This window comes from Bipolaris victoriae (assembly GCF_000527765.1).
Source record: "Bipolaris victoriae FI3 unplaced genomic scaffold scaffold_27, whole genome shotgun sequence".
NCBI classification, from domain to species: Eukaryota; Fungi; Ascomycota; class Dothideomycetes; order Pleosporales; family Pleosporaceae; genus Bipolaris; species Bipolaris victoriae.
In genome coordinates, this window is record NW_014575365.1 from 140,359 (window position 1) to 162,807 (window position 22,449).

The following is a 22,449-nucleotide window of genomic DNA, read 5'->3' on the forward strand; positions in this document are numbered from 1 at the left end:
CTTTGGACCCATACTGCAGTGTTTGTTTTGATCGCTGGTGGGATGGAACGGGAAAGATGACAGTAGTCTGGATAACACATTGTCTGAACGGCAGCGCAGTTTGGAGAATTTATCGGCTTAGTATAGACAATGAGTGCATCTTGATTGGCTTGACTTGACCTGTGTAAAGACTTCTTGCAAAGATAGGGAGGGGGTGATGTCGCTATTGGACTACTTTAACTGATATTAACAGTGGTCACAGCGTTGATGCGAATAGCGACTGTATGCACAACCACGGCGATAATAGATATTTGTTCTTTTAAGTAAAAAGGCTAAAAAAAACTCTACACCCCATACACATCCTCATCAAAAAATACCAACACGGCCTCACTCCCCCTCACACTAACCACTCCATCCTCCACAACCTCAATATCCATCTCCCCCACCGCATCTCCCTGCGGAAACGACTGCCCCGCCCACATCGTAACCTTACTATCTTTACTATCCACAAACGGCGCCGTCATCCTCTTGACCCTGACCACGCCCTCGTCCCGCTCGTCCCGCAACGCCCCCAACCCAACCTCGACGGTAAAATCCACCGTAGAATTAGCGTGGAAGGGATTCATATTCACCAGCGCAACTTTGGCCACCCTATCAGCCACATAAAACGCATACGCGGCAAACCTCTCCGCGTCCACGCCCTCAGGCGCTTGCAAAGCTCTAACTCTCGTCCCAGCCACTGCAAACGCCTCTGCCATGAAGAGTTGAGCCAGGAACGACGGCAGCGTGCGCGCAGGCCCCCTGAGCTCGCTATCGCGCGGATAAAGCATCGAATACGTACTAAACCCCGGACTCCCATTTTTGCCGGGCGTATTAACCTGTTCATTTGACTGCAGCGCGAGCGTCGCGCCCTGGTGCAAGAACGTCGAAGTCGCGTTCCTCGTTGCATATAGCAGTTCAGAGTCTACGACCCAGAGGGCCTGGGCGAAGGTATCGGTGACGTTGGGTGCGCCGGAGCAAGAAACCGAGTTGAATTCGCCGATGCTCCAGCTGCTGTTTGCGGTCAGGGCGGCGAGGGCAGACGGGTAGATTTCCGAGTCGCAGTAGCGGGCGAGCTCGGTGTGGTTGAGGATGTTTTTGATGGTGGCGAGGCGGGCGCGGGCGGGGTCGCAGGTCGAGAAGGCGTATGAGTGGATCGAGTAGGTGTCGACTTGGTGGGCTGAGTTTATGCCTGCTGGGATGAGGGCTGCGGGGCGGACTTCGAGGCCTGAGTTGTCGGTTGTGGCTGACGAGGCCCACCAGCGGGCTTGGGGGAGGGCGGAGGTGTTGAGCTTGTTTACGGCGGTGTCGATGCTTGCGGTGTATTCCTTCCATTGCTTCACGTAGGCTTGGGTGGAAAGATTCCATCGGTTCCTGTCGTAGTTTGTGGGTTCGTTGCCGAGTTCGAGGTAGGCGACCTTGTCGGGTTGATATGTCAATGAGGCGACAGCCAGACCCGTGGCGATGTCTAGACTTTCGTTGCCAAAGTTGAGCGTAGCTACGAATTTTGTTCCTTCGGGGAAATTGGACCAGCTCTTGAAGTATCCGGGTCCAACAGTCGTCCGCCAGACTCCACCAGTTGGGCTAGTCGTACGCACCACGTCGCCCCCGTTTGGATCAAATATCATACTGTCCATGGTGATGCCGCCAGGACGTATGACTGGATGCCCTCCATGCTCATGGATTCTGACCAGTGCCTTGAATGTAAGCTGGTTCGGATTGCTAGCATTTCCGAAAAAGTCGACCCAGAAAGCAGGCTCGAAGGAAAATGAAGCAAAAGAATTTGTGTGAGGAATTGAAGCCCCTACTGCTGTCTTTGGAACAATCAAGCTTGAAGCCTGTGTATTGTCCTTGGTGGGCAAGGCGTAGGCAGTGGTTACTGCAATTGAAACAGCGACGATGCTCAGGTAAGCCATGGCGAAAATTTGTAAACTTGAAGCACCTCGTCCGTCTCACTGCGACCATGTAGTAAAGACATCCTGGCAATTGATATACTTTGTACTTAGTACGTAGAAGACAAAACGTCACAGCGATACAACAGTCTTGTTGTTTACCGAAACGGGCGATATCACTCCGACGGCCGTGAAATACCCCATTGCGCCGGCGTCGAGACGGAAAAATTAGTCGCGGATTTAAGGTGAGGAAGCGATGCTGTGGGGGAGCCCGCGGGGAAGGCTAGTGGATCGTCACGGCTCGCTTTTTCGCGGGGAACAAATATGATCATGCCATCGGGTAGGTAGCTGAATTCAGCATCGTCATCTTGGCAACAATGCCAGTTTGCCTAGAACCGGTATGCAATGTTGAAAATGATACCCTAAGATGTGACGTAGCCATAGAGACTACATACACCCTAATGCTGGTCCTCCGCTAATCCAAAACGACATTTCCTCCGTCTGTACAGCAAATGCCGCATCCCTGATCCGTTCGATGTGCACTGCATTGATGTACGTCGCAGGACAATGCCAAATACGGGATTTCATCGACGCCTGATGAGCCTTATACCATGTTGCTGCATTGGCGCTATTACTAATGGCTGGTCTAGAATACATTGGCCTTCACGTGTGTGCGCGCGCATCCATGATACTGATTTCCGGAGATCTCTCCGGCCGCATGCTTGACATGCGAACGAATAATTTCGATTGCTGATGATCCAATAGCCGTGTGTAGAGCGCCGTTAATTGCTAGTTGATGTCTATGTCCCTTCCCAAGTCTACTTTGTTCCCTGCGCGCCATGAGGAGCCCCAGTTCTTCTCTTCATCATAACTTCTCCCATTGCATTTCTGACTTCCCTCTCTTGATGCACCACGTTCTGTACCATGTACTTCTTTAGCGCTTCCCTCAGCTCGCTCTTTGCCCTTTCGTTATCCCTGTAGGGCACGCTTTCTAATTCCAAGAGCCTATTCACGTCCTTGTTATTTTCGGCGACAAATTGCCCCAGGCGGTCGAGCTGCTTGTGTATCGTGTCCTCGCTATTGTCGGTAGGCTTTGAACCCTGCGGATCGTCGCGATAAAGTGGCGTAAGGAGAGCAAGGAATTGGGTGAGAGATATAGCCGTCTTCTTGATAACGGCAATGACTTGAAATGGGAGATATGCAGGCCGGAGGTTGGTGGATGTAACGAGCGGGTTTAGGTACTTGGTGAGCAACGCAGGGTGGTCGGGACGCAGAGCGGTGCGTACTTCAAAAGTTGCGACAGCGAGAAGACCCACGTAGCGCCAGTGTGCGCCATCTCGTAGAAAGCCAAGAGCATTTGCGCCCATTAAGAAAATAAGTAGGCCGATGTACGTTATGTACGTAGACACCAGTGCCCCGTCAATGTACTCCTTGATGGTCAAACAGTCTTGGCACTGCCTGAGGATGTCTGGGCCAAAGCGGTCATATGCAAAGCGCTTTACGGGATCCAGAATGATATCCCGCGCATGCTTCAAATGCACATAGTAATTGTTGGCGAGTTCCTGGTCTACATTTGGCCCAATCTTATCCGGATGATACTTGATTGTCAACCTCCTGAAGCGCGAGTTTATACCACTTTCGTCAACATCGATGGGTACGCCGAGATCGTTGTACGCATTGCTGGAACGCTGCAGGTTGAAATCGACTTCGTAGATGGTAAAGGCAAAATACGCTGCGTAGACAGCTATGAGGATATTGCGGCGATGTTTGTTGAAGCGCGGAGTGCCGGGTTGTGGTTTTGGGTCACCGGCACGGATGAAGATGCCGTAAAGGACGGTTTGTATCCATCCTGCAGCCTATGTCGCGTTAGATGCTGTTCCATCTGGAGTCAAACGGGTTGGACTAACAAGGGGTATGAGAAACTGCCACACTAGGAAGGGTAGAATCGCATCCAGCGATAGAGTATCCTTGGCCATTCTCTGGTTACAAGTTGAGTGACATGAAGCAGGAAGAGTGAGCACTACATGGAAAGACAGGTGGCACTGGCGTCGATCGGAACGGTTCCGAACCAAATTATGCAGAGGCACGTGCGCGTGGCAAACCCAACATCGCAAAGCTACAATCAGACATAGTTGCACACTACGTTCATCATTGATGAAAATGCTGTGGCAGATTACTTTGCAAATATCACGATCCGAATTCAACAGGAGAAAGATTCAACAGGAGAAAACTATGGTATTCAAAGTACGTACTCGACGTTTAGTCGATCTATGGTATAATGCAATGCGCTGCAAACAATTGCAACATATTAAAAAGAAAAAGCCTACATGCTGGAAAGCATGCAGCTCAACAACTGTCTGCATAAATAATCCTGAAGCCCGGAATTGGTTGGCGACTCAGCGCCGGGTATATTTTTCACCAGACATAACGCATATATGCATCGGCTTGCCGATTTTCATAGCGCACGCAGCGCGCTCACTCGCATTCATTGCGACCAGCGCTCACATACTCGCTTTAGCAGAAATGAGATTTTAAGCTTGTCCGCTGGTCTGAGGCATAAGCCCCTCATCCTGTCGGCGCTTCTCCTTGAGAGATCCTGCAGCAGATCGGTTCTCGACATCACTGTCAGAAATGTCATACTGGCGTACAGCCTCGGCGATCTGGGCTTCGTCCATCTTGGGCAGCTGCTTGGCGGCATGGACATAGCTGATCTTCTCAGTGTAGCCCTTGGCGAAGATGAGGTCAATCTCTTCAAGGGATCGTCCGGCAGTCTCGGGGTAGAAGAAGTAAATGATGGGAATAAAGGAAGCGTTGAGCGCAGCGAAGAAGAGGTAGGTGCCCCAGCCAATGCTGGTGATGAGCACAGGGGTGATCATGACGATGAAGAAGTTCCACAGCCAGTTGTTGATGGTGGAGAAAGCGTTGGCCTTCTGACGGGTCTTGAGAGGGTTGATCTCGGCAGGGTACAGCCAGGGCAGAGGCAGCCAGGTGACACCGAAGAAGGCAATGTAGACGAAGAGACCGACAGCAGCACCGGGGGCAGAGACGGTCTTGTCAATCAAGCACGCAAAGGTGAGAACCATGGCAAGCATCTGGCCGACGGTACCGATGAGATAAAGCTTGCGGCGACCTACGCGCTCAACGAAGAAGAATGAAGTCGAAGCGAAGGCGGCGTAGACAACCATGTTGACACCTCCCAAAAGAAGGGCGAGGTTATGGTCGGTGCCCAAAGCGTCCTGGCAGAGAATGGGGAAGTAGTAGATAACAGCGTTGCATCCAGAAAGTTGTTGCATGAATTGTCCAGAGGCACCGAGAAGAGCACGGCGGAAGTGCTGCGTCTTTCCTCCAGTGAGGAGGGCCTTGGTGGGAACCTTGCCACCGCCACCAGAAGCGTTGACGGCATCACGAATGACCTGCATCTGGATGAGAACCTCTGGGTCGTCACGAGGAACGCCATTCAGACCAGCCAAGACAGTGGCAGCTTCATCTTCGCGGTGATGGTTGAGCAGCCAGCGAGGGGATTCGGGAAGCGAGGTCATCATGATAATGACAACAAAGGCGAAGACACACTGGAAAGCAATGGGGAATCTCCAGGTGAAGTCATCGGGGCCGTAGAGACAGCCATAGTCGATCCAGTAGGCGATGAGCGTACCAATGGCAACCATGGAGCCTTCAATACAGATGACCTTTCCGCGGTTCTTGGCCTTGCAGCACCTGGTGGGTGGTTAGAGTCTGTGTGGAGGAGATGGTCAATATATGGGACACAACTTACTCAGCTTGGTAGGTAGGAATAGTTGAAGTGTTGATGCCGTTTCCAACACCGGTGATGCATCGTCCGACGATAAACTGGGCAGTAGCACCGCCATTAGGAGGGACGCAGGCGATTTGGATAATGACACCGATGACCATGACAAAGGCACCGAGGAAGATGCTCTTGCGGCGACCAAGCTTGTCTCCAAAGACGAAGATGAAGCAAGCACCGAGGAAACAACCGACAGCGTAGATGGAGACGACGAAACCTTCGTAGGTCGAGTCACCCTTGACCTGGGGGAAGGCGGATTGGAAGGCCGGGGCGGAGATGATGCCACTCATGACACCCTGATCGTAACCGAAGAGCAGAAAGTCTGTTACGGCAACAATGGTGACGAGGACCTGAAGCATGCGGCCGGACTGGCCCCAGTAGGTGGGCACGCCATTCTCGCTCTCTTTGATACGTGGAGGCATGTTTGCGGTGTATCGATGGACAGGCTGGAGGGAAGTGAGGAGATGCTGGGGAGGTGGGCAAGCTGGGGAGAAGGGTAGAGCTTTAAATGATGATCCCCAAGAGTAGTACCAGGGTCCTCGGCAAAAACGTGGTGCAGCATGTACGGCCTTGGTCCACTAAAAGCGACGCTACCAAGATGCTGTCTGACGCGTGGAGAAGACTAGATAACGGATTTTTTCAACATCTTGGCCTTGGCTGTTGTTGTAATAACGCCAGGCGTGCAGGCTGGCGGAAGAGGCGCAAATAAACTGTGGAGATGCAAGGAGCCTAACAGGGTCTGTCTGTGGAGCCTGAATGGCTGGGGCCAATCTTGGAGAAGAGCGGAGGACGCTTGCGGTGCAACAAGCGCGCTCGGCATAGGCTGCGTCTTGTCTTAGGCCCGAGGTTGCCTCCACATTACGTCACGGGTACAAGCATCGGGAGGGTGGTTGAGTAGGGATGCGAAGTGAACACGGGCGGAACGTCTGAGGGTGCCAACCGTTGCAAAGCGGGCGGAGGGAAGACATGGGCCAAGAAGCGGTTTGCATGCTGACGGCGATGCCGAGTCGTTGGTGTAGCCATACACATGGTCGCGGGGAGGTTGATGGGCTGGCAGTAGATAGAACCACCAAGACGCAGGGACTAGGGGATGCTCGCAGCTCGTCACCAAGTCGTTCATGGGGGGCGGGCGTGTATGGTAGTCGAGCAACGATAGCACAGGGACAGGTGCAGACTCGGGCAACATGCCGCAAGTGAAGAGGTAGCGTCCTAAGATTTTTTTGCTTAGAGGCACAGCGGCCATGTCAACATGCGTGCGCCTGACGTCATGCATCGGCGGAAGGCAGTCTTCACATGCAGGGTCTGACCAACCGTGCGCATGCGGCTCTGCAGCTTCTTCGCCTTGGCCGCTGATCTTGACTAACAAGGCTCGCAAAAGGTGGAGCTTGAACGCACCATGGCTGCAGCCGTGACGAGCAACGCTGCCATGCACACGGGCGGATGCGCTGCCCAAGACGTGTGTGACGGAGACTGCAGCACCACCACTAAGCCCCCTCGGGCACAAACCGCTGCGCTGACGACTGCCGGCCGGGAATTTGTCGTGCCTTTCGGGGAGCCCTGTTCACACGGCTCGTCGTTGTGTGTGGTTAGAGTACGGATAGGAGTTAGTATGATGTTGATGGGCCGTTGCCAGTTTTTTTTTTACCCGATCCCCAGACTCGCACCCCAAGTTTTTTTTTTCGAAAGACGTCACTGCGCCGCAGTCGTCACCGCAAGGCAGCATGTTTCGTCAGAATATAAAGGTGAAGATGAAGAACTAGCGCTCACCCTGCCAATGCGGGATAAGTTGCCAATGGCAAATGCTTAGCAGACGGTTGATGAGCGAGTCGGCCCAGCGGTTTGCGGGGATGAGGCGTCGACAAGCATATGTTGATCCGGCCCGTCCCAAAGAGGAAGGTCCGGATCGCTTGGCGCGCTCCCATCTCAATTGCAGCACGCACCCTCGAGGATGGCGACGCATGCAGACGCGATGCACCATAAACAAAACAACAGCAAAAGCAGCAGGCGCGCATGTGAGCCCATGTGAAGACGGAAGGCTCGAACCATACGGTCACATGCCGTCCCTCTACCCCGTCTTCCCCACGGCCCGGCAGGCCAACTCGGCTCCGTCTCCAGTTCCCCATTGATACTCTGCCGCACGCAACACACACACACACACACACACACACACATGTCCCCCAACAATACCACCCACACGGAACACACGGCTCTCATCTCTCGTGCTAACACACGCCGAACACACCCAACAAAGCAAGAACCCACTTGGGCAGCCTCCACGAGCCGCTACGCACACGTGTTCCTGCCAAGCATCATACCATCTCGAGTACGAGGACCACAAATATGTAATCTGCAATGTCGGTGCTTCCGCCTCTTGCAGAATGTAGAATGCCCTTCTGATCATCACAATCATACTTGCTTTTGCATGACAGGCTGGCCCGCGGCCTTGGACATCAGGGTCTGTCCACTGCCCGCCAATCACCACCGCGCCATACACTGCGCTGTCAACCCCCTCTACCAACTGCCTCGTTCCAATACCACTTGCATGCCCTTCTGACACCTTGTTCCAGGACACTGGAACTGGGGGAACGGCCATGGGCGCGCGCGAAGCCTGTTTGCGCTCCATCTCCGCCAATCTCCAACCTTTCGTCGTTAGCACTCGATGCGAGAGCTAGGGTAGACTATGTATCTGACCCACGTCAGTTCCCCTCATGCACTCTCGGCATTGGCATCGCGCTGCGCCTATACATATATGCGGCCCATTCAACGCACTCAACTCCATCCCCGGCTCTTCATGTGCTCGCTATATTTCGCGCAATCCCAAGCCCAACCCCCGGTTCCCAAGACTTTGGCAAAGTCCGGTAAATCCATCCGGAGTACAGAGCCTTCTGTATGCGGAGCACCCACAGTCTCCACATTCTGCTACTTTGGCAGTCATGTGTCCCACCATCGTACTTGCCAAGTTGGGCTCCACTATGCGCATCGCCCTCCATCGTAACCGAGAAACGGTCGATTGGCGGTCAACCGATAACTGCCACTTTTGAGGGTCTCACAATCTCCTCATACTTTCTGTGGCCAGTTTTGCATCTGCCTCGCTAAGTAGCTGCCTTCCCCGTATTGCCAACACGTCCTGTGTTGCACTCATATCGCTCCAAGCATCCTCTTCCCAGTCCTGTCTATACAACATCCATATTAACCATCACGTTCAGGTTCTGCCACTATATCTTCCCAGTACCATTCCTCTTTCTAGAACATACCAAGTTGGAGAAACGTCTCTTATCTCACAGCCACCTCACCACTGTACTTGGCCCTACAGTGTTTCCCTCGTCGCCAAGACCCCATTGTCAAAGTATCGTGGCCAGAGTGTTCATACGCCTAGCATCGTCATGCTTTCGCCCACACCATTAGCATTCGGTTCTCCTGCGACTAGTATCTGTCGGACTGGCCTCCTATATCCAATAGTATCTGCCACTTCCCATCCTTGCGATCTCGTATGCTTGGTCAGTCGGCGCATAACAAGACTCTTGGTTGCATGGGTTTTAGACTTTTACATTTCGTTGCTTTTCACTCTGGAACCAGGGTGAGCCCAACCATAATCCGTCACGCTGATCAGATAGCAAACACGGCGCTTTGGAGGCTAAACTGAAGCTCAAACTAGTCTGTCATCTATATGCCCTGGATGCATTGCACAAGACTCTAGTTCTTTGTTTCTTATGTGCATAAATACGAGCTTGTCAAACACTGTTGGTGTAGTGTACTAAGAAGGGTCATGGAATAGTTATGCCAGGCGCTGGCGTTTGGACTTGACGAGATTAATCAAGTCGCAAGCGCAGTAACTAGTTTAGAATGCGGGGAAGGTTTGTCGTACGATGATTAGTAGGTGCCAAGAAGATACAAAATGCTGACATCTGGGCAGTCACTACGCTGTAGCCTCCTATAGCGTGTATAGGGTGACCGTGCAACACCATGATCGACACATCTTTTTGTCATCTAGCGTACCTTATTCCTAAGGCAGCCCATTACGCTCTTGTTTAATTTCCACGTGGTTGAGGTAGTATGAGACACCCTAAAAGTCACCTCCCTTGTCTTTCTGCCTTGGTCGAGATGCAGCAAAATACGAACTCGAATCCTGCTCCCAAGGAGTCTAGTCCGGGCCTTTACACTACATGTCACACCAGAATTCTGCCATTGCCGTCGGAGGATTTATTCCATTTACTGAACAGCAACTAGAACGTGTTGGGTACATGACTCGAGAGCAGCCACTCACAAGCCACCTCAACTTCTTTGTTAGTCTCAGAAGTGAGTCTAGCAAAAAATCGCAAACAATTCGTCCCGGACCAAGTGCAATTCTCCGGTTGTAAACGGGCCTTTACGGTAGCGTCGACCAAATGCCAAGATTTGCTTGGTGAACCCAAGCCGGCCATGCAGACGCATCCGGTGACAGAATGCGATGTCAAGTGTAGATCCAGTGAAATCGCACGACGTCTCAGGTGTCGACGCATGAAACCTCAGACGGCCGGCCACGGAAGTTTTTTCTTCTCCATTGTATTTTTCCTCCACTCGAGACGAAACTTGTTCTGTTTGCGTCATGTGTTTTCTGTTCATGGCATACCACGAGCTTACGTCGAGCGGGCGAGTGAGCAAGTTCAACCTAGACATGCAATTCATGGCCAACACTATCTACCCGCCAACCTGAGAGTGAGCAGTGGGGAGGCGAGGACTGGACTGAGCAGCGGGAGCACGGCAACCGTGGGATTAACATCAAGGTCCACTCGTTTGTGGCGCCGGTCCGGCCCATGTTCTACAGGGATACCCGGAGAAGGCTCGAGTTTGGACATGTATTTGAGTTTCTGTGCTCGAATATAAATGTTTTTACCGGTAGATTTCTGTCAAGGAGAGATGCCATTGGCCCATGGGGCTTTCGGAAATGCGGTTGTAGTGATATAATACCATGAATGCTACACCAAGTCTGAAGAAAGATTCCAACACTATGCCTTGTCTTCCAGGGGGATGCTTGCGTCGATACGGCAGCATGGCTGATACCAAGAAGCGTAGCAAGAAGGTGCAAAGAAAATGGGCTTGCCCAGCGCAGCCGCGAGAGCCAATGGCCAGCAAACTTCGGGTCAGATGTCGGCAGTACCTGTATGTCTTGCAGGGTGTTTGTGTTTGAGAGTCTGGTTGTGGCTGATTTTAGATGATTACCTTGGGCCCCGGTGCCCGGGATAAGTACGTCGGGCTTCGGAGCCAGCATGAAGCCCGCACAAGCTGTCACACGTACTGAACAGGCCGTGAACGACACCAGAATGCGCTCGAGAGCAGCCTCACCGCCCATTCACGCGCCCAGCTGCCATCCATCGGAATGGAGGGTCCGATGAGTGTTTCGGCGGCGTGGCGATCGATGCGCGCCGCCAACGCTATGCGCTCCGTGCATCAGCTGCGTACATGGATTGCCTGCTGTATACTGCCTCTGCTGCCGTCGTACATACGTGTCGCTGATATGAGGCCACAAGTCAGATGAGGCATGGAAAAGAAGGTTGAGTGTGAGAAGGGGGAGACGAAAGCCACAGGCTGACATTCGGGCCTTAGCGCCATGAACGCATAGGGTCCGGATTGGCAAATGCGGGTCCAATCGGTTCTTTGAAGAACTTTGTATGGCTCCGTTGCAAGCCACGGGCAGTCGTCGACACGGAGAACGCCAGATAGGCACTCGACATGTGCGCCTCGTTCAACTCCAGCAGCCTGTCGCCCTAGCTGCATAACGTCTGCCATCCTGAAACGCTGTCTTTTGCTACGGGGCGCCGCGGGGTATTCTTAGTCCCACAAGCCCTCAAGCCTTCAAAACCACACTGACGCACTCCCCCAACTCGCAGAGCACACAAAGCTCGCTCTGCCGCCCGTCATTTTTTCGCCGACTCCTGGATGACTATGCAGCACCCGTCCCGGATTCTCAATCGACTCTGGCTGCGACTCAATGGCGAACAGCAAGTAAGTAGTAGTAGTAGTGACTGCGCGACACTTCCACAGCCCCCGGTAAACTAACTGGCCGTGCCCAGATATGAATATGTGCGCTTGTTTGAGCAACCCGACATCCTCCTGGCCAACACATGGATCGTCGTGCGAATCGACGGCCGTGGCTTTTCAAAGTATGTCCTTAATCTATTCATCTTCCTTTTCTCCGTTACAGCCGTGTCCTTTCTCGCGCTGCTAGCACTTTGCGTCCGCCAGCGTATGCAGGTACCCGTTACCTGGTGCATGAACGGATAATGTTGCCTCAGGCCATCCTTTCGGCTATTATATACAACACCAAGCACTCGTCGCTGATTACCATGCCACTAGGTTCACGACCAAATATAAATTCACCAAACCCAATGACAAGAATGGCATCGATGTCATGAACGCCGCGGCTAAGGCTGTCATGCAAGAAATACCCGACCTTGTCATGGCATTCGGCAATAGCGATGAGTACAGGTGCGTCCTCCCCGCTTCATTGGCCTAAGCCGCGTTTGAGGGAGATTGAAGTTCCCGTAGGGCTCAAGCCCACCCGCTTCTTCTTTCTCTACACGGCCAACGTCCGCGTTTCAAAAAGCCCGCTCAGCTGACGTGGGCCGTAGTTTCGTCTTTCACAAGGACTGTACCTTATTTGAGCGACGAGCAAGGTATGCAAGCACTACCATTGGCCCAATCGCGTTTTGCCGCTACTTCCCATTCCATTGCTGACCCGTCTGTAGCAAGTTGACTACGACAATCGTCTCGACTTTCACTTCTTATTATGTCTATTCTTGGGCCAAATACTTCCCGCAAAAGCCACTCACGCCCCCACTGCCCTCTTTTGACGGCCGCGCCGTCTGCTATCCAAGTGACACCAATCTCCGTGACTACATGAGCTGGCGCCAAGTTGATTGTAAGTAACACGCCACACCGTTGTTCCTACCATATGCAATTTGGCCCCTGTAATTTCTCAAAATTCATTGCAAATGTCCCGGTGGGTCTAATGGAATCCCAGGTCACATCAACAATCTATACAATACCACATTCTGGGCTCTTGTCCAGCAGGGCGGTATGGGTCCTCGTGAAGCAGAAGAAAGACTAAAAGGGACGGTATCATCCGATAAAAACGAGATCCTGTTCAAGGAGTTTGGAATCAACTACAACAACGAGCCAAACTGCTTCAGGAAGGGGACCGTGCTATACCGAGACGTAAGTCATGCTAACCTCCAGTCAATGTCTTGAACAATGGCGCCTGACATTAGCAGTTCTTTCCCCCGATATCGCCTGAAGAGTTGCCAACCCCCATGTTCTCGGAGTTTCCTACACCACCCCTCGCTCAACCAAAACCCAGGCGGGTGTCGAAAGACGAACTGTCTAAATCTATCGAAAAGGCTGTAACTACTCTGCCAGAGTTGGATTCTTCTGTGGCATCGCCAGATTCCTGCTCGCGTCCAACATTTCTCTCAACTACATCGACTCCCTCACCCCCACCATCTCCGCCACACATGTCGAGGGCGGCATTTCCCAACCCGCTTCGCTCCAACCCTATCAGTACTCGAAGTAGTGCTAATGTCCCCGACTCTTCTTTCCCGCTTTCGCCGCCATCGACTGCCACCTGGGCTAGCAAACCACAGTCCAATGGCAAGCAACCACTGCCCTCGCTAACACCTCTACCTCTTTCTCCGCCAACGCTGAAACCAAGCACCAAGCCTCCGATGTCTCTGAACGCACCGAATCCAACCACACGCACAAACTTCTCACCGACGACACCGCAGCATGACTTTCCCGCCGATTTCCCGATAGCAGGATACCGCCACAAAACCTCCTTGTCAGTCAACCAGGGCATCTCACATTCAGCTTCGGCTTCTCTCACAACAGCACAACTACCACAAGATCAGCATCCCGGACTTAAGCGACGCTCACCTAGTCAACCATCACTCCCAACCTACTTTGACACGGTTGCCAGAAGCCAGACAGGGCCGCCTTTCATACCTTTGCGTATGTCGAGCATCCCTGCCAACAACAAGCCGAGAAAATTGTCACTGCCTGTTCACCGATCATCTAGCACACTGAGAGCCACCAGGGGCACAGATGAGAAGGAGAGCGGGGCGAGTACTAACGAGGCAGTTTCCACACCGCTCCGGAGAGTCAGCCCGCCAATGCAAAAGAATAAGGCCCTACCAAGTCCACCGATGAGTGCAGAAGAGGAGACACGAACAAGAGAGAAGGTCATAGCCAGCAGCCCGAAGCATGACTGGAACAACTATTCCATGGCCTATAACACCACGGAGCAACCAATACGGCGAGCCAGCGACTCTGAGAGTCAAACCGGCCGAGTCTGGACCAGCGAGCAGGCTCCACACCCAGGCATCCCCGAACTCCACGCCATCTCAACCCAACTCCCACTCTCGGCCTCGAGCACCACAAAATCCCCCCTCACATCCGCATCCCTCCAATACCCCCACCCAACCCCAGACATGCACACCCTCATCTCCTGCACCACTGCCCCTGCCGCCGCCCCACAACCCCCAAAATCCCAACCCTACGCCACAACCCAGCCCTTCCCCAGCAGCAACACCACCATGCCCCTCCGCACCAACCTCCCTCCCGCCCTCTCCAAACCCAAAACAAAGGACTCCATCTCTCCTAAACAACCAAATGATTCTCAGAAACGCAGACATCCCGAGTCGAAGCGGAAGGAAGGCAAGAGTTCAGCCACTGGTGGTGATGAGGGTCGCCCGGTCAATATGAGTCGCTCCCAGCGCGATAAAGATCGCAAGAAGAGGAGTAAAGCGGCGATTCTTATGGAGCATGTGGATATTATCAAGGATGATTTTTGGGATAAGAGACCTTGGCTTTTGAGTGGGAAGACGGGGTGATGATTTTTATATCACGATTATTATTTTTTTTGACTTTTTTTTTCGGTTATTTGGGGGATTTTTTCCCCCCTCTCTCTCCCCTCTTTTTGGGACTCTCTCGTTTTGTTTTTTTGACAAACCGGGGATGTGCTGGAAGTTCGTATCCCCGGTTATACAGATTTTTCTACTCTTCTTTTTTTTTCTGGAGGTCGGTGCGAAGGGGGGGGGGGGGGGGAATTCGGTCTGGATGGCAACCTGAGATATACGAGAATTCTTTCTCTTTGGCATGAAAGCATATATGTATTCACTGGTTATGAAACGAATTTGTTTTGTTTGCTTGTCCTTGATGATTGGAATGTCCTTTTTTTTCTCCTATGTAACAATATATGTATGATTGGATATTCGCTTTGCTCGCTTTCTATGCTGGTTGATCTTGTCTAAGTGGATATAAATCTTTTGCCCGTATTTTTCATGTCTTGTGTGTATGCACTTGCATGTGCGGATTCCGTTTTGCGCAGATTTATTACTGATTTCGTTGCGCCAATTGTCTTCCGCCTCCCTTCTTGATGTGCAGTCTTGACTCGGTGCGTTCGCGGCATAGGGCCGGCTGCTCATATGATGTTTTTTGAGTAGCGGGCTAGGCTGGGCCGGAAGCCTTCAAACTCCATCCCACCTGATGCGCGATGTGCTTCGTCACATCATGCGTACGTGAATAGAGACGTATTTTTTGGGAGTCTGTCTCTGGTGTCCGGGGTGATTTTTTCGCCTGCACGGCTACTGCTTTGCGCGCACCTTGTCACTTGTCTTCTGTTTCTTCTTGTCCGTTTTGTCTTCTTTCTTCGCCTTTGTCGTATCCTTTTCAGCTTTCTTCTGTATCCGACGAAGGACGTATTGCTCGAGTGTCTGGCCCTTTTCAGCAGCGCGAGTCTCGTACTCTGCTTTCTCGGCGGGTTTCAGCTTTGCAAGCTTTTTGGCTACGACATATTGACTATTGTCGCTTGATTTTGACTTTGAAGCCTTTTCAGACGAATCTTTGAACTTCTTGCTCTTCCTGCTCTCGGATGCCTCCTTCTCTTCCCGCTTGCGCTTATTCTTCTTGTCTGATGTCTTTGCGGGCGCTTCGCTGTCAGAGGCAGAGGTCGGGGGCGTGCTGGTGCCGGATGAGGGATTCGAGGCTTCAGTAGTAATCGCGGATGTGTCTTCGATGGTGCCCTCTATTTGTTCGCCCTTGACAAAGAAACCGTACAGACCACCTCGGTTGATGCCCTTGGTGCGGATCTGGTCGAGTGTGCTCTGCGCAGAGAATTAGCTGGAGACCTTCGCTTTTGAGTCGCCAAGACAGGCGATGTTCAGGCGCATACATCTTTGCCAGTTCCGATGCTTTGCAGGCTCTGGTCAAACGCTCGCATCCACCATTGGTCGTCTGTTGTATGCGCCGCCTTCTTCTTGCCAAGTCCTAATTGGTCATTCTTGTGCGCAATAAGAAGCGGCTTCTTGATACCGCGCCCGGTCGTGTCGAGAGAGTGGCCGGAGCCTTGCCAGCCCTGCTTGCGCAGGTATGCCTCGGCGTTCATTGCTGCTGAGGGTGAAAAGGAACACTGGAGAGTTCGCGCCAGGAAATTTTGGTGGGGAAATTCCGGGCGTTAGCGCGCAATGCAATGCGGACCCCCGAACCGCATCGTTCAGTACTTGTTTACTTTCCAGTCTTCATCACACGTGCTGGTTTTGGTATCAACGCCAATTTCATTATTCAAGGCTGCAAAATACATGCAATGGGTTTTTGAAACTTCATATGCTGGAATCATAAGCCACATGTCCCTATTTTTCCAATCACCACTTGTTCTTCTATTCTACAGCCCTCTCCTCGTCACATATCAATGAATATGTCAATACCTACTGAAGCTAAACCATTCAAGAGCTGTGATACCCTACCATTATATAGAGCTGGTTTCGTGACTAGTTGGCTATTATTTAGTAGCTCCGAGGATTCCTTCATTCCATTAATTCTGCAATATCTAAGCAGTTGCGATGCTCAAGACGTATTCCTATACGCAAGCTTTTGACACGAATACATTAGATCAAATCATATCATCTTCGTGCATTTCATGCTCGTACTTTCACTAAATATCCCTTTTCCGTCATGCTGCCTAGCCCTTTCACCACTATAGCGACGCTAAGCCAAAAAGAGCTCCTTCCTCCATTACGTCGCGCCCAACACCATAAATTTGAAACCCCTCTTTCTCCAAGCACATTCACTTTTCCTGTCACACTTTCCTGCACCTCTGTCTGCACAATCTGCCACCTTGACAATTACTCCAATCCGTTGTTATCAGTCCAGAGCACACTGCCGTAATGAAGTGCGCACAAGGATGGTGGCTCTTCTCTGTGATAACCAATGCTGCTGTGATTCAACAGAGAGCTTTGCCTAACTATCCTGGCATTCAATTCTCTTCTAATGGAAAGCTATCGATCACAGTCTTCAGTGATCTTCACTTTGGCGAACGTAAGTCACTACATCTCCTTGCGTTTGTAACCAGCAGTTACTTAACATATTACAGCTTCATATGTGCGAAATCGCCCTTATGCAGATCTCAAGACCATGGGAGTTATGAACTCTGTATTGGACAATGAACGACCTGACTTTGTAGTACTCAATGGTGACCTTGTTTCTTGCGAATGGGTCGCACCTGCCGATGCCAACAAGCTCATCGATCAAATTGTGGCACCTCTGGTTGACCGCAATCTACCTTTCGGCGCGACATTTGGCAACCATGATGCTTCGAAGACATGCAGCACACTCTCCATGTCAGAGCACATGTGGTGGGATGTCAAAGGCAAGAACGGTCGAAAGCTATCATTCACAACGCAGTCTGTAGTTGGTGAGGTCGATAAGGTAGGCTGGAGCAACTACTTTGTGCCTGTTTATAGTTCCACAAATGGTGGCGATCTCAAGATGTTGCTCTGGTTCTTCGATAGCAAGGGTGGTCGTAAGTATCAGCCGACTGGCGAAGACGTTGGGGTTCCAAGTTGGGTAGACGGAAAGGTAAGTCATCCCTACAACATACACGACGGCACTGACTTTGCAGGTTGTCGACTGGTTCCACAGAACCAACGCTGCTTTCCGCCAGCAATATGGTCGCGCAATTCCAAGCATGGCCTTTGTACACATCCCAGTATTCGCAACAAGGGCATTCCAGGAAAACGACCACACGCGCACTGCCAACCCTGGCATCAATGAAGAGCGCATCGGACATCAGGGCGATGTTTGTGATAGCCAGGGCAACAATTGCAAATACAATGGCGCTGATATACCTTTCATGAAGGCGCTTGTCGAGACTGAAGGACTCATGGCGGTATTTTCAGGCCACGACCATGGTGTCGACTGGTGCATGAAATGGTCCAAAAATCTTCCCAATACCACGCCAAGCAACGGGAATGGGCTTAACATATGCTTCAATCGACACTCTGGTTACGGTGGATACTCAGATTGGACACGTGGAGCGCGCCAAATTGTTGTAGGTGAAGACATGTTAGGCAAGAACATTGTCGACACTTGGATCCGTTTGGAGAATGGAAAAATCTCAGGAAGAGTAACTCTCAACAACACTTTTGGAACCGATCAGTACTCGGCGGCGGACACGTCAAAGACTTCGGCTCCATAGTTCAAGCCCAGGCCTGCCACGGCGCGGCCCGAAGCGTGGGACCATCAGTAAGTCAAACTTCAACTTTGGATCTGCACCAGCATAGGTACTAAGTGTGGTTTTCAGAGAAACTACAATGAACTCCACCATGTTATGAAACGATTGTCAGGGAAGGACAGGACCTAACAAACAATAATCTTCTCGGGGCTTAGACTTCTATACTTAGGTTATGCATGTTTTCCTGGAGGACGGGTGCTTGCCTGATATACGTGTTTGCGATTAGGAGGTGTACCTGCATAATCATAGGCAGTGCCTTAATATTAATGTTTAATTCTGTTTGCTGATATCCCTCGTTGCCTGTATGTGGGCTGTCAACGTACGCATTGGGCGCTGTGGTGTTGGCTAGAGTGAACAGGCAGGATAGACCGTTTCTAAAGTTATATTCCGGCATGGCCATCTTGAACACTAAGATTGACAGTTGTACGATCTTATAGTCTGTACATTGTTGACTGACACGCGCGTACATTTGTTGGTGGAGGCTATGCACGACCCCTTTCGAGGTAGCAGTGCGAGGCTAAAACGGAGTTATGACATCATACCCTAGTGACAAAACTACTCCTCTAGTTTCCCGACCACGCCCGCAACATCGGCCGACGGACCAAGCGCGTATCTAAAACTGTTAAGTTTGGGCAAGCATGGCGACAAGACTTGGACATTCTCTACTTTTAGCTGCTGTACCGCTTGTTACGCCCTAAGCCCTGAGCCCTGCTCCTCAGGCCCCCTGCTTTACCTTTCTTCCGTGTTTATTTACTCCAATGATACCCTAGGTCTTACCCGGAATCACCGCTTTACATCCACCATGTCTTTCCTCCAACGCCAAACAACGCGCATCACTGGTACTGAGAATGGCGAACGCCGGCACAGCTTCCTCAATATTTCATCGGAAGGCAAAGTACCCAATGCGAAGAAGCCTCGCTCCCGACCGCCCACATCGCTACGCGACCATCTCCCCTTTCCAAACTCGGCACTATGCCCCGCGTCAGGGCCATACTCCATTGGCAGCATGGAGATTGAAGTCCCTGTCGAATCTCCTCGATCTATATCCAATATTAAGCGAAATGGCAGGCATCTTTTGCAGTTAGAAACCGTGCTATTCACACTGTACTATCCGGCTTCAATCGGAAATGGATCTGGTATTGCACCAGGAGGGGAGAAGAAATGGAGTCGGGAAACGTGGCTCCCAAGACCAAGAATAGAGACGGCCAAGGGATATTCGCGGTTCGCAGGGATACCAAGCGTTGTGGGTATTGGAGTGTCCGGTGCCACCACGATGCTCACAAAGTTGCGTGCATACCGGAATAGTCCCCCTGCCACACACTGGCCCCCTGAGGGGAATTCGAAGAAGAACGGATACAAGATCAAGAACCAACAAGGCCATCCGCCTGAAGGCATGAGTGGGGAGCCAACGTTCCCTCTGCTAATGTTCAGCCATGGTCTGGGTGGTTCGAGAACTGCATATAGTAGTCTGTGCTCTGAGTTTGCAAGCTATGGTTTTGTCGTATGTGCTGTGGAGCACCGCGATGGTAGTGGACCTCGCACTTTTGTGAATCACAAGAAGCGAGGAGAGGAAGGAAAAGATACACATGACCAAAGCAGTCAAAGTGACCCTATAGGGGGTGGACATGAGGAAAACGAGAAAGATTCCGACGAGTTTCGCCACTTACATCATACGGAGGAAGAGATTGCGCAGGGCTATCACTACGTGGTTCGTACTCTTTTATCTCCTCTGGTGGCCGGGCAAAAGCAACGGCAACGGACTGACGATTCTAGGACTATATCTTCCCCAAAAATAACCCCAAAGATACTTCACCAAACAACGTAAACGGCGTTGACAGTGAGCTGCGTAGTGCTCAGATCGAAATGCGTCTTTGCGAACTTGAAGAAGCGTATCGTGTACTGAAGATTATCTGCGCTGGCGATGGCAATCAAATTGCAGAGCAGAATCTACGGGGAAAGGGTTATATAGGTGGCTCATCGAGAGGCCTGAACGGGGTTGATTGGTCTCAGTGGAAAAATCGGTTTTCTGTAGACAAGATGACCATGGCTGGTCATAGCTTTGGAGCGGCGACCGTGGTTGAAGTCCTCAGACATACAAATCGATTCACAAACGTGCAGGCAGGCATCATCTATGACATCTGGGGGCATGTTTCCTCCTATCCCATACTCAAAGAGTACTGCTAATATGGCCATAGTGCTCCTATCAAGCCACCGTCGGACGATCCTAAACATCGAATACACCTTCCACTGCTTGGTATTGCTAGTGAAGCATTCATGTACTGGGAGAAGAACTGGAACGCATCAATGTCCCTCATGAAAGAAGCCAGTGAACATGGAGCACCAGCATATTTGCTGACTGTCCGAGGCTCTGTACATATCAACCAAAGCGACTTCTCAATCTTGTACAGACACTTGACATCCTTTTTTATGAAGGCTACCGTCAATCCAGAAAGAGCTATTGACCTCAATGTGGGAACAAGTCTCGAATTCCTACGGCTCGTCACGCCTGACAGTGGCGGAGGAAAATCCATTATAAATCGTTGCATGACTGACGAGCATATACTTCAAACACCAATGATGGAGGAGACACCAAACGACAATCGGCCAGATGATGAATGGATAGCGGCCCGTTTGCGTGTGGACAATCCGTTCAAGACACGCCTTGCTTCCGGGCTTCAGAGAAAGTTCAAGCGCAACGTCCGGGAAAGTGCTGGCGAAGGATACACGACTTCGGATGAGATGTGGTGTTTCTTCAAACCAACAGACAAAGGATTGCAGAAGTGGATCGATAACGAAGACAAAGGTGAAAAGCGCATCGATGAAGACCATGCCACTGTGTTCGATAGAGAACGACAGAATAGCGCCATGTCGATGACGGATGATTCTGGTCAAGATGCATTGCTGAGTGATGCTGAGAAAGACGACAAGTCCTTGCAAAGCGAGGGCATCGCCGGCTCTAAAGAATGTTCAAGCTCACAAACACACCGAGATTGCTCTCCACAGTCTGTACGCAACAAGTACCATAACGAGGAGCAGACTAATAGTGGGGATAGTGGGACCGGGAGGGTCTCGACCGCTGCAAGATCGACGGAAGAAGCGCTTGCCAAGGCTTAAACCAATAGGACCCTCTATTCAGACACGGGCCGTGTCATTCATTGGCATAGCCAGACATGAAGTCACGGTTGACAGTTCAGGATTGTTTATTTGGACAGCACAATGTTTGTTGGGCACAGAAGAGACTACATCTAGTTGTGTTGGCTCAAAAGAATTATAGGTCGTGGAAATAATGCCGTGCTTGGGCTATGCTAATCGCTAATCGAGCTAAGCATATGACTGCTTATGATCCATAGAAATGCCAGGATACTTGCTGAATCAACCTCCTTGGAATTTCTGAGATGGGGTTGTGGTCATCGTGTCAGAGAACAAGGTTGGGCCCTGGTATGCGTATTCAGATATAGCAATCCTCATGAGCCAAGTTTCAAGTGGGGGACGCTACTTGATCCTAGAAGATCGATATCTATCATATAGCACTTCTAATTTTGGAGCAGAAGCATGGCATTCTCAGAATACTCGGTGCACATTGACATCGCTAGTTCACGTGAGCAGGCTTGGCCTGTGCCAAAGCGGGGGTTCACCGTTCAGTATCAATCGCGCTTGCAACTCTCTCGGCCAACACGATCCCGTCCACGACGATTTGAAGTTCAACTTTATCAGCCTGGCACCTCGAGTTTCAGAACCCGGTGGTCAGCAAAGTGTAAGCGTACCTGAAGTACATTGCTTTCCTAGCTCAATCAAGGGACGACACGGACCCCTTGGCGAAAACATCACCTCGTATATGCAATCGCCGACTGCATCAGGAATCACACAGCAGCCGCTTGGTCAGCGTGCAGAAAGGGCATGCGCTAGGACAGTGAGGCGACGGGCCGTTGATCAGCCCTGAACATTCTCCGCTACTTCCGCTGCACCGGCGGCATTCGGGACCACCTTTGCTTTTCGAAGGAAGCTGGCTGGCTGGCGCCACGCGTGAACCCTGAGGCAAAGGATTCCAACAACCGGTTATTTATTTGTCTACGACAACCACCTCCTGTCATTACAAGCACACTCCATCGTGCTGAGATTACTTTTCTCCAAAATCACCTTCGTTCCAATAAAACTATTGTTTGCCCGTCACGTGGTGGATACTGGGGTTGATCACG

General features: G+C 51.4%; 9 protein-coding genes across 9 annotated transcripts; 5 read left to right on the plus strand and 4 right to left on the minus strand.

The window, feature by feature from the left end:
• Positions 1 to 323: 323 nt before the first annotated feature.
• COCVIDRAFT_14570 (glycoside hydrolase family 79 protein) lies at positions 324 to 1,934 on the minus strand (the record flags this gene model as incomplete). The annotated part of the gene is made up of 1 exon (XM_014702777.1): positions 324 to 1,934. The coding sequence occupies one exon, from the start codon at positions 1,932 to 1,934 to the stop codon at positions 324 to 326; it is 1,611 nt and encodes a 536-aa protein (XP_014558263.1).
• A 794-nt stretch (positions 1,935 to 2,728) lies between these two features.
• On the minus strand, positions 2,729 to 3,886 carry COCVIDRAFT_14571 (hypothetical protein; the record flags this gene model as incomplete). Its single annotated transcript, XM_014702778.1, has 2 exons — positions 2,729 to 3,766; positions 3,818 to 3,886. 2 exons carry the CDS (start codon positions 3,884 to 3,886, stop codon positions 2,729 to 2,731), a joined length of 1,107 nt encoding a protein of 368 aa, XP_014558264.1.
• Positions 3,887 to 4,441: 555 nt separating this feature from the next.
• Positions 4,442 to 6,134, minus strand: COCVIDRAFT_94701 (hypothetical protein; the record flags this gene model as incomplete). The annotated part of the gene is made up of 2 exons (XM_014702843.1): positions 4,442 to 5,624; positions 5,683 to 6,134. The coding sequence occupies 2 exons, from the start codon at positions 6,132 to 6,134 to the stop codon at positions 4,442 to 4,444; spliced, it is 1,635 nt and encodes a 544-aa protein (XP_014558329.1).
• A 1,004-nt stretch (positions 6,135 to 7,138) lies between these two features.
• COCVIDRAFT_94933 (hypothetical protein) lies at positions 7,139 to 7,519 on the plus strand (the record flags this gene model as incomplete). Its single annotated transcript, XM_014702844.1, has 1 exon — positions 7,139 to 7,519. The coding sequence occupies one exon, from the start codon at positions 7,139 to 7,141 to the stop codon at positions 7,517 to 7,519; it is 381 nt and encodes a 126-aa protein (XP_014558330.1).
• A 1,540-nt stretch (positions 7,520 to 9,059) lies between these two features.
• Positions 9,060 to 9,293, plus strand: COCVIDRAFT_94957 (hypothetical protein; the record flags this gene model as incomplete). The annotated part of the gene is made up of 1 exon (XM_014702845.1): positions 9,060 to 9,293. A coding segment is annotated over one exon (234 nt), but the record flags the coding sequence as incomplete, so codon positions are not given.
• A 4,881-nt stretch (positions 9,294 to 14,174) lies between these two features.
• Positions 14,175 to 14,576, plus strand: COCVIDRAFT_94881 (hypothetical protein; the record flags this gene model as incomplete). The annotated part of the gene is made up of 1 exon (XM_014702846.1): positions 14,175 to 14,576. The coding sequence occupies one exon, from the start codon at positions 14,175 to 14,177 to the stop codon at positions 14,574 to 14,576; it is 402 nt and encodes a 133-aa protein (XP_014558332.1).
• A 753-nt stretch (positions 14,577 to 15,329) lies between these two features.
• Positions 15,330 to 16,129, minus strand: COCVIDRAFT_25200 (hypothetical protein; the record flags this gene model as incomplete). Its single annotated transcript, XM_014702793.1, has 2 exons — positions 15,330 to 15,848; positions 15,917 to 16,129. The coding sequence occupies 2 exons, from the start codon at positions 16,127 to 16,129 to the stop codon at positions 15,330 to 15,332; spliced, it is 732 nt and encodes a 243-aa protein (XP_014558279.1).
• A 778-nt stretch (positions 16,130 to 16,907) lies between these two features.
• On the plus strand, positions 16,908 to 18,217 carry COCVIDRAFT_25201 (hypothetical protein; the record flags this gene model as incomplete). The annotated part of the gene is made up of 3 exons (XM_014702794.1): positions 16,908 to 17,058; positions 17,114 to 17,598; positions 17,642 to 18,217. 3 exons carry the CDS (start codon positions 16,908 to 16,910, stop codon positions 18,215 to 18,217), a joined length of 1,212 nt encoding a protein of 403 aa, XP_014558280.1.
• An 838-nt stretch (positions 18,218 to 19,055) lies between these two features.
• On the plus strand, positions 19,056 to 21,367 carry COCVIDRAFT_36323 (hypothetical protein; the record flags this gene model as incomplete). Its single annotated transcript, XM_014702847.1, has 3 exons — positions 19,056 to 19,961; positions 20,027 to 20,397; positions 20,449 to 21,367. The coding sequence occupies 3 exons, from the start codon at positions 19,056 to 19,058 to the stop codon at positions 21,365 to 21,367; spliced, it is 2,196 nt and encodes a 731-aa protein (XP_014558333.1).
• Between the last annotated feature and the right edge of the window lie 1,082 nt (positions 21,368 to 22,449).